This window comes from Electrophorus electricus, chromosome 1 (assembly GCF_013358815.1).
Source record: "Electrophorus electricus isolate fEleEle1 chromosome 1, fEleEle1.pri, whole genome shotgun sequence".
Lineage (NCBI taxonomy): Eukaryota > Metazoa > Chordata > Actinopteri > Gymnotiformes > Gymnotidae > Electrophorus > Electrophorus electricus.
Genome location: NC_049535.1, coordinates 15,516,837 through 15,530,910, shown reverse-complemented (window position 1 = coordinate 15,530,910; position 14,074 = coordinate 15,516,837). Strand labels below are relative to the sequence as shown.

Here is a 14,074-nt window from a genome sequence, read left to right as displayed (position 1 = left end):
TGCTGGACTTTTCTTTTTGTATGAAACAAACAATAAATACTTTTTTAAAACAAGTCCTTCATCTTTTAGTGGATGAAACATTAATTTACAATTGAGCATAGGCTCTGGAACGTGTCCATAAACGTCCTGTCGTGCTTCTATAGTGATGCAGTGACCCCGTCCTGATGTTACTGATGCATTGCAAGGATGCGTCCACTACAATAACACGTTATTCTGTCTGTCTGTCTCATTCTCATTGCCTCACCTGTAATCCATACTGCTTATGCACACAGCAAAAACACTTTTGCTGGTAGACAAGCACACACTCACCCACTGCTGCTGTTCCACGGCACACCAAATCATTGTCACACACAAGACTGAACCTGTTTGGGATGATCTTATAGTGTCCAGAATAGCTGCCTGTTTGTCTTTGTGGTGTCACCTTTGGGAATACAGAGGGGCCCATTTTTACAGCCCTTTGCTTCTGCAGGATTGTACTTGTTATTGTTGCTTGTTCTTGTTCATTTCTTGTGTGTTTGCTGTGATTGTGACCAAGTCCTTGTTGCTAATTATCCGTCCTGCTTCTTTGTTGAATGGCCAGCAAAACAAACTGCATCGAGTACAATAATGCACTACGAATGAAGTAAACTGGTGGCAGATTCCTGAGAGTTGCTGGTCTGGACTGGCTGGTTAGTCCTGGTTTGCAACTGGATAGCAAACTGGAGGGTCGCTGGAACTTGGATATAACCAGTCTGCTGCTGTGTACAAAGTCAAACCTCCACAGATCGAGAGACACTTGGCTTGGTGCTGTTGTGCTACTCCCAGTTACTACAGAATCAACAGGAAAAACCTAACAGTCTATGTAGAACACTTTTGCGTGGTTTTTATATTAATGTTTTTAATGAATTTAAAAAAGTAAACCTATCTATTTGTGGAATATTTCAAATGTAAAGTAATGTAAATCATAGGGGTTTTTGCACCTAAAGTCCAGGAGCCCCTGTGAGACTGTTGTCCCTACTCTAACCTGCCTAAACGAGCTCATGAAATGCGTGTAAATTGCACGACGGTTTGATGCGTGCAAGGTCAGTTGCAATTGAATATCACGTCCACCTGGTGCCAGTATAAACTTACATGGTCAAAAATAATAATGTTTTTGTGAAGAAGATAGCGCTTTGGGTACGAAGAGCGCAAATATTTTTGACGTCACACAATTTGCGAAGCGGCCGGACTGTACCACACGCGGAGCGGATGGGGGGGTGGGAGTTCGGTGGCTCGGACGCGCTGCGTTGGAGGGTTTGCATGTAAACAAAAACAGGCCAAGCAAAACGCGGAGTCGCTGTTTGACTTCGCGGCGGTTACGGTTGTGGATTTATACGCGGTCGCGTCGAGGTACATCTCGATCGAAAAAGACGTCAAGTTAAGTGAGCCAAGTGTTGGCGAGCTAGCTAATTAATTGCTTGTCCTCCAGCGTTATCGAGCTCGAGTTAGCCGATCTGTGTAACTCGGGCCTTGGGCTCCAGCTGAAGTTGTGAAGGGACTTTTTTAACTTCTGCGTCCCACAGCAGGAGGCCGTCAAACCGCGTCCTCTTTGATGAGGAAGTGAAGTTGCACACACCACCCAGGTGACACTTGTGTGTTTTCGAGCACATTCAATTACGCTATAACATTACGGACTTTTAGAGCTGACCGGTGAATTTCCATGATTGTGGCTTGACCTACTTGACAAATGTAGCTAGCCAGGTTAGCTAGCTGGCTGGCTAATTGGCTTGTACGAGACCCAAACGTGTAGATAACCGCTAGTTATCAAACTCGCTAAATGTCTTAAGATAGCTGACCTTTTCTATCTTACAGAGTTTTTTGCCTTTAATAGCTAACCTGGTAAATACTACATGTGTGTCCCAGCCTTAATACTGAATATATACTAGTGACTATTTGTATAGCTAGCACGCTAATCAAGATATCCTGGTTATCTTAAAGCTAGCAGTTATCTTAGCTTGCTATCGCTAGCTCGGTCGCTACATAACCGCTAGCTGGCGAGTTTCGAGACCCGTAGTGTTAAGTAGAGTTAGCTAACCTAGCTAAATATCGTGCGGTTGGAGGGCCGTGGTTTCCACTTCGATATGGTTTCTGTAATGGTGTAATGCACGTTTATTGAGAAAGGTAGCTGGCTAGCTAGCTAATTAATCAGATTAGGTTTGCTATCTAGTGATCTTGCTAGCAAGACAACCAGCTAGCCTAGCTAGCCAAACCCATCATTCTAGCAAAAACGATTCTTCATAAGATTGTTTGTAACGCCTGGTCATCTTTTATAATATATTCTGTTCTTATGTGTAATGAAATCAGTTATTCCAAGAGGGTAAGCAAAGGCACTAAGCTGTCTGTTTAGATGGCTGGCCAAGATGGCTAGTGAATATAGCTAACAAGGTAACATTTGCCATGACGTTTTTTTTTTTGACAGCAGTGGAAGATATGGGGGAATGTAATTTTTTAGTTAGTCATGTTGCTAGTAAGAGTTCACGAGTGTTTCGTTATGTTATCTTTCACTTTATCATCGAACATAGAAATATATTTGTATTGATTGTGCCAGTTGTGAGATTGCATCCTTTATTGTTTCTATTGTGTACAACTTCCTGCACTTGGGAGTTTGGAATTATTTAAGATAACTATGTTAATGTTCTGTGGTTAATTTTATAAAAATGTATGTTTATTTGTTCTCTTTTTTTTATTTGTACTTATGAACTATGCATATATTATTCAAGATTAAAAAAAAAATTATATATATATATATATATATATATATATATATATATATATATATATATATATACACACACACACACACACACATATATATTTATTTATTTATTTATTTTTAATGTTATCTATACATAGGAGAAAGGACCCCATTTGATGGGCAAATCCTCTTTCCTGAACTCCTGGGGCAAACTGTGAGTGGTTATCATGGGTACGTACCAGTTGTCCCGATACAAGACAATATACGCACAAAGCTTGTCATTAATTTGTTAACATTACTATGTCACCTTCGGAGTTGTAGACCTGTTTTCCTTTCACCTGGCAGACGAGCAGGAGGTTCTAAACTCGATCATGCAGGACCTGGTCGTACTGCATCGCTCAAGCCGGCCTGCCATGTCTCTGTCAGATCTGGGCAAACCTAAAGCCTCGTCTCCCAAGAACCAGGTCTGATGACTGTCTTATGCAATACTGTGTACAGGGCCCACGTTCCAAAGGGGACACACAATCTAAGACTTACAATAAGTACCCTGTAAGCGCTCTGTATTTCAACAACATAAAAAATGACTTGGTCACCACAGGCAAGGAGCAGTGTAGTTAGACGTGTCATTTGTAGGAACCTGCTCCTGGGTGATTTCATAATGGTTGTAGTTGTTCTGCTGCACGTAGGGCAGGCATGGGGGAAGTGTGTGTCTCATTTCTTATTATGGGTAAAATGAAGATGGAACAACTGATGGAAAAGAGAAGGAACAAAATAGCTTTGAAAAATGGACAGCAGTCATTTTCATCCTTCTAGAGCTTTTGGTGTAGTTGTGTATGAAGTCAGCGGTCCTTTAATTGCACTCTCATCCTTCCAGAATGATGTCCGGGTGAAGTTTGACTACAAGGGGGAGAAGAGGTAATGGTTTCCACTTGTAAAAAGTGCTCATGCTGGATTCCTTGTCCTGGATTAGATTAGTGTAGTCTTATAGTGGCTCTCTTTTTAAATATTGATTACAAATCACCTGTTTCATTTACAGCTGAAATGTGGTATTGTTGAATTTAAGACCCTTAAAAACAGCTAACCTAAATTGTTCTAATAGGAATCCTGAGTACAGGAAATCATGAAGTTTTAAATACAAATAAATTTCAAGATTACGTGCATCATGTTACACAATCTCAGCCTAGATGTAGAGTGAACTATTATATTTATTTAAGGTCTGCTTATAAATTTGGTTTCATTAAGAGGAAGTGATCATGTTGCACAGAGAATAAATGTGGTGTGGTGGTGTTGTGGGTGAGGTCATGTAAATGAATGCATCGTCATAATGTATCTTTTAAAGGTGTTGTAAATGATGCATATTGTAACGCGTGTTTGGAGGTAATGTGGCATCCCGGGTGCTTTTACAGGATCCTGCTTTTTCCACGGCCTGTCTGCCTAGATGACCTGAGCTCCAAGGCTAAAGTGGCATTCGGGCAGACCATGGACCTGCACTACACCAATAATGAGGTACCACTCTAGAGTCCCAGTGTGGTGTGTAGTGCTGACCTGAGATGAATCACCCCACACCCCACAGCTTTCATTTTTCTTTTAAAGAGAGGTGGGGAGAGTGTTGCCATGTTAACAGACCAGACTTGTTTATTCAACATGGGATGAAACCAAGTTTTGCTGTCTCTTAATTGGAAGTTAATTTAAAGCTATAATCTTTTTCCTCCTCACCGTTTCATCCCCTTTTGTATAATTTCAGTTTTTTTCCTCTCTGCCTACAGTTGGTCATTCCCCTTCACACTCAGGATGATCTGGACAAGGCTGTGGAGCTCCTCGATCGCTCTGTCTACATGAAGAGTCTGAAGATCCTACTGGTGCTGTCTGCGTCCTCTCAGGTCAGTCTGAACTCGGCCTGCGTCCCCTCGGGGTAGGTCTAAGCTCGGCCCGCGTCCCCTCGGGTCCACTGCTGCTTCGGTATGTACTGAGGTACAGCTCGAGGATCCGACATCCTTTTGCTGCTGATCTGTTACTCCAGGTGGTTAAGTGAACAATAACACCGCGGTAACTGAGGTATGTGGTGTCTCTTCTCCTGTGCTGTCAGAACTCTGTCTCCAGTATGGACCTCCTGCAGGCTCACGAAAACCTGGACAACCATAACCAAAGGAGGATGTTGGCTCTTGTAGGTCAGTGCTGAGGCTCCAAGAACAGCCCTGTGTTTACATCACTCTGCCGTACCTGGCACAGCTCCTGGCTGGCTTTCACAGCAGCTGTTAAGTTCAATCACAACTAGTTCTGCACAGTATATGATTCACAGGTTCAGTGGAATTAATGTGTTTCTGGGTACCCAAACTTCAAAAAATGCAACAGAAGTTACTGTAGAAGTTCTCAACACACTGCTTTTTCTTGATTTTATTTAAATAAATATTCAATTAAATGACATTCACATTCATCTTAATTGATGTTACTAATAAAGCCCATATTCAGACTGAAATGATGACCCTCAACGCGTCAAGGTTTTTTTCTTAGTTTAATCTAATCTTGGAGAATATGACACAGTCTGAGTGAACCCAGGCTGCCCTATTCTGTCTGATCCATCTCTCACAGCCCTGTCTGTCTGCCTGCCCTGTCTGTCTGCCTGCCCTGTCTGTCTGCAGGCTCCCAGTCCACAGACCGCAGCTCTCCTCCTCCAGGGTACATCCCCGATGCACTGCAGCAGGTAGCCAGAAATGGCTCCTTCACCAGCATCAACAGTGAGGGGGAGTTTATACCTGAGAGCATGGACCAGGTACAAACACACCCCTCTCATCCTACGTGTTCTGAGCTCCTCTAAAGAATACCGCAGCTGATGGGTGTGTCGGAGGACGTGTGTATCAAGAGTTTTGCACCCTGTTGATCAGACTTGTGATGCCTGTGTGTTGTTCTGTGCAGATGCTGGACCCGCTGTCTATGAGCAGCCCTGAGAATTCTGCCTCGGGCAGTTGTCCTTCTCTGGATAGCCCTCTCGACAGGTGATTGTGAAGTAAACAAACACACACACACACACACACACACACACACACACTCTCAAGCAGGCTTTCACATGAAGTCTAGGTGTAAACTTTGACCTCTCGTCTTGCAGTGATAGCTATCCTAAATCCCGCATGCCACGAGCCCAGAGTTACCCAGACAACCATCAGGAGTTTCCTGGTAAGATGTTGTGTAGAACTTCTGTCAGCAAAAACCCTGCATGGGCAAATCTTATCTGCATTTTCTGTTGCGTTTCAGAGTGTGACATCCCAGTGTTTGAGAGGTCAGGGAAAGGTGGCACGTATCCACGGAGATATCATGTCTCATTTGGTCTGCAGGACTACAGTGATGGTGAGGGACTGCAGGGAGTGACCTTTGTTCTGGCATTTTGAATTATTACCTCTGCAATAATATTCTCTTAACTGGTGACTTCAGTTTTAGTGGTGGTGGTAACCTCGGCATTACAACTGTAGAATTCCTCCGATGTCTGTAGTCACTAAATTATATTTACACAAGCAACAAGTTTTTTTTTTTTTTTTTTCTGCGAATCATCTTCACTTTGTTACTGACACCTAGTTATACCACTATACTGACACACATGCATGTGTGTGTGTGTGTGTGTGTGTGTGTGTGTGTGTATATATGAGAGAGAGAGAGAGATATAGATAGATAGATATATATATAAAAACTATAACACACACACCTCTCTCTCTCTCAAGTTGTCTCCGCTATGTAGAACATGGGAGTCCAGAACTAATTAAGTTCATTTTTTACATTCATAAATTTTGTAGGAGACAATAATAGAAAATCACAATATAATGCAAACAAAACTAGAATCTCTTAATCTGGTGCATGTAAAATGTCATTAAGAACAGTAGTTTTGCATATACCAAGGTGTTCACAGACAGACTGTTATGTTGTCTTTGTATTGGGTATGGTGGCCTACGTGCACCCTCAAACATGCGTAACAAATATGGATTCCACAATGCCCCATATGCTAAATATTTTGTCATAATCACGGTGGCGTTTTTGTCCGTTCATCTCGGTAAGCTCCCCCACCCTCTCCCGTGCCACCGCAGGGCGAAAGACGTTCCCGCGGGCACGTCGGGCGCAGGGCCACGGCTTCCGCTCGCCAGTGAGCTTCAGCCCCACGGAGCAGAGCCCCAGTACCAGCAGTGGCAGCAGCGTCTTCACGGCTGAACCAGAGGAACCGGGCCGACGCCGGCGTGGCAGCGACATCGAGCCCAGCCCCAGCGCCAACCCCGGCACCAACCCCACCCTCCACGTTATGGACATCAGCCCGCCCAGCCGCTGTGAGCCCACAGGGGTGGGGCCCCTGGGAGGGAGGAGGGAAGCACCAACAGGGGGAGCTGTTTGAAAATCCTCACACTTTTCAGCCGTTAAGACCTCTGTTTTTTGGCCACATGTGTGGTCATCTCTGTTAGTGTCAGGTTACCCTATAAGTGTATTTAAACAATACTCTGTGTCTGCATGCATGCACAGCTCCACGTGCCCCCACTAACTGGCGTCTGGGGAAGTTGCTGGGACAGGGGGCGTTTGGCCGGGTCTTCCTCTGCTACGATGCGGACACGGGCAGAGAGCTCGCCGTCAAGCAGGTCCAGTTTGATCCGGACAGCCCTGAGACCAGCAAGGTGAGGGAGATGCATGTGCATTACAGTAGCTGTGACAATAATATAAATACAAAATAATATGTGTGTGTGTGTGTTTAGGAGGTCAGTGCTTTGGAGTGTGAGATTCAGCTTCTGAAGAATCTTTTCCATGAGCGCATAGTCCAGTACTATGGCTGTCTCCGTGACACACACGAGCGCACACTCTCCATCTTCATGGAGTATATGCCTGGGGTAATGCCAGCTCTGCCCTTTTACCTCACATGCATATCCTAAGTGTGTGTGAGTGAGTGAGTAGTACTGTCCGCTAAATGGAATGTTTCTATATGTGTATTTTTTTCAGGGCTCCATAAAGGACCAGTTGAAATCGTATGGTGCGCTGACAGAAAACGTCACGCGTAAATACACACGGCAGATTCTGGAAGGAGTGTGTTACCTGCACAGCAACATGATTGTACATAGAGATATCAAAGGTGTGTGACCCCCTACACGCGCTTCACGTGCTGTTTTAGAGCAGGGCGGTCAGGAAGCCTTGTGCTGCTAACCGCAATGCAAATAAAAAGCCACCATTTAGCCAACGACAATAACGGTGAAATTCTGTCCTGTTGATGTGCCCTTGTCAACTAGAAGTGCTATTAGTTATTCTGTTAGTTTGTTCTCTGTCGTGAAGAAACAAGCACCTAAGTCTGACGGACGTATCGGGGTTTGGCGGATGCTAGGAGAACACTACCTATCTGAATGTAGTGTCAGCAGTAATGTTTGGTAGAGAAGGGAACATGGTCTGGGCTCGTTTAATTGCCTGCTTTTGTCCAGTTCCTTCTATATTTAATTCACCTGCTCAAAACTGAGTTTCTTAAACTTTCTCCTCCTTCATCTTGGTTCATTGTTTTTGTTCGCCTTCTCTTTCACTCAATTACATTTCTTTATTTTCCATTCTTGCTTTCTTTCAGGTGCCAACATTCTGAGGGACTCGGTGGGCAACATCAAGCTCGGAGACTTTGGGGCGAGTCGCCGCCTGCAGACCATCTGTCTGTCCGGGACGGGGATGAAGTCTGTGACGGGGACACCCTACTGGATGAGCCCGGAGGTGATCAGCGGAGAGGGCTATGGAAGAAAAGCCGATATCTGGTAAAGGCAGGGAAACTTACCTAGAGCTGGATTTTCAAGTTAAAAAGGGCCCCTGTGTATGTTGTGTTTTAAAAAGGACATCTTGCAGAAATGTGTTGTGGAGCGGAGCATCGGCGGTGTGATGCATGTCAACGGTGCGTAACGCGAATGTGATGGTTCTGCAGGAGTGTTGGCTGCACCGTGGTGGAAATGCTGACTCAGCGACCGCCCTGGGCCGAGTACGAGGCGATGGCGGCCATCTTTAAGATCGCCACCCAGCCCACCAATCCTGCGCTCCCAGTGCACGTGTCCGACCACTGCCGCGACTTCCTTAAACGGATTTTTGTGGAAACAAAACAGCGCCCGGCTGCTGAGGATTTGCTACGGCACGTCTTTGTTCACTAACCCATCCTCCAATCGCTGACGAATCAGAGACAAACCCTAAGTGTCTATAGGCTCCGCCCCTTTTCTAGACTCCTCCCAGCCTGCCGAAGAGAAACCCATTGGACCAGATTGTGGGTGGGGCTTAGCAGGAGGCCCGTAAGGCCTGTTTATTGCCTCTATTGGTGGAGGACAGCAGTGGGGAGCAGCTTGATTCTGTATGAAAACATTGCACCTTAATTTCACTCTGGGGTAAACACCCCTAACGACTAAAGAACATTCGTTTTGTTTGTAGAAGGTTTTTTTTTTTTCCGTTGTTTGACTTCTTTCCTGCAATTGTTGTGTAGGAGCCTAAGCTCTGGGGTGTCTAGTTGGGTTCTAGACTTGCTGGATGTATCTGAGAAGCTCTCTGGTCCTGACCCGTCACAGAATGGTACCAACAACCCCCGGGGCTGATATGTTATCAAGCTGCTAAAGACAAAATGATGGGGAAACGTTAAAAAAAAACAAAAAAAACAAAGACCAGATCGCAGGAGTTTGGGGACTCTCCAACCTAACCCGCTTTGCTCCCCTAAGTTCTCATTTTCTTGCACAGTTGCTGTAGTGTGTACACACACACACACACACACACACACACACACACACACACACACACACACTATCGAAGGGAACTATACTGTAGTATATATCTCACTATGCTGTATAAACATTAGTTTGCTGTACTTCTCCCACTCTTTACTCATCCACCGTCTCACACTGTAGACTGGCAGGATTCCGATGCCTTTTTTTGTTTTCTCTCCCACAAAATCCTTGTTTTTATTGTGTGCCTTCTTTTGCAACTTTAGTCTTTTGTCCTCTGTATGGTAGATGTCCAGTGTGTGCCACCACGGCCAAGTGACCGTGCTCCTACGAAACTTCAGTATCGCTACACCCGAGTCTTTGCCTTCTCTCACTCCTCTAAATCGAACAGAGTCCAGGTCCTCAAGCGCATCTTTGCCTTTCTGCAACACAGTGCCGTAGTCTTCAGGCTGAACTGAGGTCAGCTCCGAAACAGGTTGAATATCAACAATTTCACCAAAGCCAAAAACCCAAGACGTTGGTGCCTAGCAGCCGCTTAGAGTAGTGTCACTGATGGCAGTGCCAATCCTCCCTTTAACTTTCTAAATGGGAGATGAACTCGATACACACGAGGCTTGTGTAGGTTGCCATGGTTGAGTGGCACTATACCCATGTGCTTCTCATGGCCATATGCAGTGCCACATGCTTTAAATGGACGTATTTTGGAAGGAAACAAAACTCGGTAGTATTTTATTTACATATATATATATATATATACACACACACACTATATAAAAGTTTTTTCTGCCACTCTCCCCTCTATTGCCAGTACTATAACATCAGAGGATAAAATGGTATTTCATTTTTCAGTATTTCCTTTCGCTTATACTATAGAGCACACCTCAGAATGTCCACAGTGATTTGGCCTTGTACCAGTAATTGGCAATAATTTGTTTTGAAATTGATCTCGTGTGTTTTTTTTGTTTGTTTGTTTTTCAACACTTCACATCTTTCTCTTTCTCTCTCTCTCACACTCTATCACACACTCTCATACACGCACACACACTTGCAACTTATTCTTTAGCCCCCCCCAGCCTTTTATCGTTTATTTTAGAAAGTCAGTACTGCTTCAACAGCTGTAAATTGGTACTAAATATCAGGTTAGAAATGTATGTTCCTTTCTCACAGTACAACAAAAACTAATTTCATGTTGATTCCAACTTTTTGGCTCTACCTCCTCTTGACTCTTCTAACGTCCCAGGTACTGGTGTAAAGGCCTGTTTCTAAGGGGGTTGGCCAAATGGCACCCTGACGAGTCCACCATGTTAAAAGGAACCAAAACAGTCACATGAAAATGTTGTGCACACTCAAGTTTCTGAATGATGTCCAAATCTTGTGTGGTGTTGGAATAGAGTGGCACTGAATCTGATTGATTGGTCTGCAGTTCAACGATGGCAGGGTAAAAAGCATGAGTGACAGCACTTTGGACAAATGTCTGCTGGCAGTGTTCATTTTTTTATTTTGCATGCGTGTTGTGCTTTTTAATACTTGTCAAAGGGAAAATGTGTTTCCTTTTTCCTGCAAAGGAAGGCTGCGGCCATTTGGGTAGTTTGAGGCTATTCTGGCATGGTACTTTGCTGGCTGAGGTTTGGCCAATCTTTTGGTAGTTTTTTAAAATTAAATTTAAGGTACTCTAGTTGTTTGGACAGTAATGCAAACAGGCTGTTTTTGAAGCCACACAAAAGAGATGTAACCCACATTGGTAGTGAGATAGTGAAATCCAATTGTAATGATGAGTGGATTTTTACTGAATGGGGAGTCCTTTCTGACTACTGCTGAGAGCTGGTTTTTAGTAGTTTGATGTAGTTGGCACTGTGTACGAGTGACTGCCCAGATACACTGAGGGCCAGCAAACTTGATGAAATACATTTTCTACCAAGAGGTGGCACTGCAGCTCTGCAATGTCAGGCACCACAGACAGACAGCACTGGAATGTCTGTCTGGACACACTGACAATGTTTACAGTTTTTGTACTCCAGGTCCTGAAGATAATGTGTGGTTTACTGTTATTAACAGAAAGCCTCTACTCAGTTTAGTGCCAGTAATTCAGTGGCCTCTCTCAGCCAGTTTAATACAAGAACCTGTACAAGACAATGGCTCTCAAATTGCCCCCTGGACCAGTAGCCATTGGTATATTCCAGATGCCTGGCAATACAAGCTCCTGTACAAGACAAAGGCTCTCAAATTGCTCCCTGGACCAGTAGCCATTGGTATATTCCAGATGCCTGGCACACAGTTTGCCAACCCAGAGCACTTTTCTCTCAGTATCTTTTACTTCCTTAGATAATGAATGCTATATTATGTTGCAGTCAGCTGGAAAAAACAAAACAAAACGGATTGGCCATTTTCACAATTGTCCCTCCGTGTTGTCTGGCTGTTTATCTCCGATGAGCCAGTTTGTGTCAAAAGGTCAAAAGTCGGCCAATGCTGAACTGTAACTCAGAATCTGAGAATACTCCTGTTTGTTAGCAGAGGTCTAAGTGCCAGTTCTCAAAAACATTAGAACTTCACTTTTTCCGTTTTCATATAACTTGATCAGAAAGGGAAAAACAGCATTATTTGGTGTTAGCTTACGTGGTGTACAGACTTACTCCAAGGTGAGTATAGGCGTTTGTATTGTATGTAAACTTGTTTGTCCTTTCGATGTTGAACTTTTTGCACATTTTGGAGACCATAATTTGTACACTGATTTTAATACTTTTGCCAATGAATGTTTGCTGCGTGTGCGTGTGCTTGATTGTGTGCATGTGTCTCTCTGTGTATGCTTTTATCTGTATTCACAAAAATGATAGTAGTGATCCTCTGATATGATGTGGAAGGAAGCCCTGCAGGAATGTAATGCCTGATTTTCACCACTATGTGGCACAATTTATGTATTTGCCCATACTTCTACATTCTAGCATCTCTTTCCAAAACGTAACTCACATTTTCTTTGAAACCTGTAGGGCTGAATCAGACTCCCTGTTGCTTGTGTGTTCGTCCACCCCTGAGATGCTCTAATGCTCTGGTCCTTAAATCCTGTTGAGCTTCACAGTAGTTGTACTAACATGCTGGGCTTTACGGTGAGCTCTTTTGTGCCAGAGCAGCCTCCCATGAATGGTGTGTGTGTGTGTGTGTGTGTGTGTGTGTGTGTGGTGTGTGTGTGTGTGTGTGGTGTGTGTGGGGGTGTGTGTGCGCGCGCGCGCGTTTTGGTGTGAGTGAAGCCTTTTTCTGACTGAGTGCCGTGTGTTGCCAGCGCAAAGGTCACCGCAACAGGTGTGGTTTTGCGCTTTTTGGACTGTACAAGTGGAAAAAGAAATTTAAAACCTACCAAAAAAGAGAAGAAAAAAACAAACAAAGATTTTCTCTTTTTTGAATGAGTACAATTATCTCGTCTGCTTTCTCTATGGTACAAGAAAGCCATGTTTATAATAAATTTGGTTTGTGACCAATAAGCCTGTTTATATCAAATCTGTATATCAGTGCTACGCATATTTTTTTTATATATATATTTTTATTTTTTCCTGTCTTTTTTTTTTTTTGTTGTTTGTTTTTTTTTTTACGCAAGATTTTATGCATGAATGGCCCAATGTGGTTGAGTGCCTGCTGACGAGCAGAGCTGATTGGAGGGTTTTAACATCATGAGATTGCCTGTAATGGCTGGCACTTTGTATGGTGTTGCTAATAATTATGATAATGAGAAGAATAAAAAAATATTTATTTCATGTTTAACGTCTTCCTGGTTTTAGTTTTGTTAAATGTTATCTCTGAAGGGGCATTCAGTTGGCAGTAATCTTGGGCTGCAGTAATAGATTACTAAAATAATCAAGTATTCTATCGTGTAATCGGATAAGAAATACTTTTGCTTCATTAAAGAGTAATGGTGTACAAAAGAGAACAGGACAGGTCTCTTAAAATGAACAAGCAATTAGTATTTAAAAATAAATAAATAAAAATTTTAATGCTTAAATTGCATGCGGTGTGTCAACCTAATTTAGTGTATTTGTGCCATATTACATTCTGGGTTTCAAATAAAACTTTCTGAAATGCAAAATTTCAAATTACTTTTAAAAAAGATATTCATGTGATCTTTTTGTTTTTTCAAGATTTATGCAGAACATCCATATGTGACTGGCGTTATTAAACATTGATTTTGCTAAGATGCTAAGAAATTGTTTGCCATTCAGATAAACACAGTAGTTTGGTTAACACACATAAAATATAAACCAGGTAAAATGAATTAATTTGGCATTTGATACTTCCCCTAATCGTATTGCACGAAGTGGGCCTTGGAGTTTGTGTGAAAGTTTTTGAAAACTGTTTTTCAGTTTTTCAGCCACAATGAGCTGTAGGAGCATCGTGGATATAGTTATGGATTAAAATAAACTTGCATGCAAATAATTTGATTTGATGATTACTAGAAATAAAGTTTCTCAAGGAGTTGTTTCAGCCCTACAGTAGTCCCAAAATTATGGCTCTGTAGGGATCTACTACACCTAGGAGGTGGTGTAGGTGCTTGGTACTGACCTTTTCACCCTAATACTGAGTTTTTCCTTTTTTTCCCCTGTACTGACAAATCCGGAAGTACACGCCTAACCAGGTCATTTTTCTTTTAGCATCAGCATATCGACATCATGCTTCAAAGTAGATTATGTCA

The 14,074-nt window shown here is 43.1% G+C and overlaps 1 protein-coding gene across 3 annotated transcripts; it reads left to right on the top strand.

Moving 5' to 3' along the window:
- The first annotated feature begins 1,248 nt into the window (after positions 1-1,248).
- Positions 1,249-13,146, top strand: map3k2 (mitogen-activated protein kinase kinase kinase 2). 3 transcript variants are annotated; one of them, XM_027020824.2, is made up of 17 exons: positions 1,249-1,368; positions 2,872-2,944; positions 3,059-3,177; positions 3,588-3,628; positions 4,120-4,219; positions 4,480-4,593; positions 4,800-4,881; positions 5,353-5,483; positions 5,627-5,706; positions 5,817-5,884; positions 5,963-6,055; positions 6,784-7,017; positions 7,208-7,356; positions 7,435-7,566; positions 7,676-7,805; positions 8,283-8,460; positions 8,625-13,146. In XM_027020824.2, exons 2-17 carry the CDS (start codon positions 2,941-2,943, stop codon positions 8,842-8,844), a joined length of 1,875 nt encoding a protein of 624 aa, XP_026876625.2. In that variant the 5' UTR covers positions 1,249-1,368; positions 2,872-2,940; the 3' UTR covers positions 8,845-13,146. The 3 variants fall into 3 exon arrangements, with proteins under 3 accessions (XP_026876625.2, XP_026876624.2, XP_026876626.2); XM_027020823.2 differs by having other exon boundaries at positions 1,249-1,601; XM_027020825.2 differs by lacking the exon at positions 1,249-1,368 and adding an exon at positions 1,757-2,403.
- The last annotated feature ends 928 nt before the right edge of the window (positions 13,147-14,074 follow it).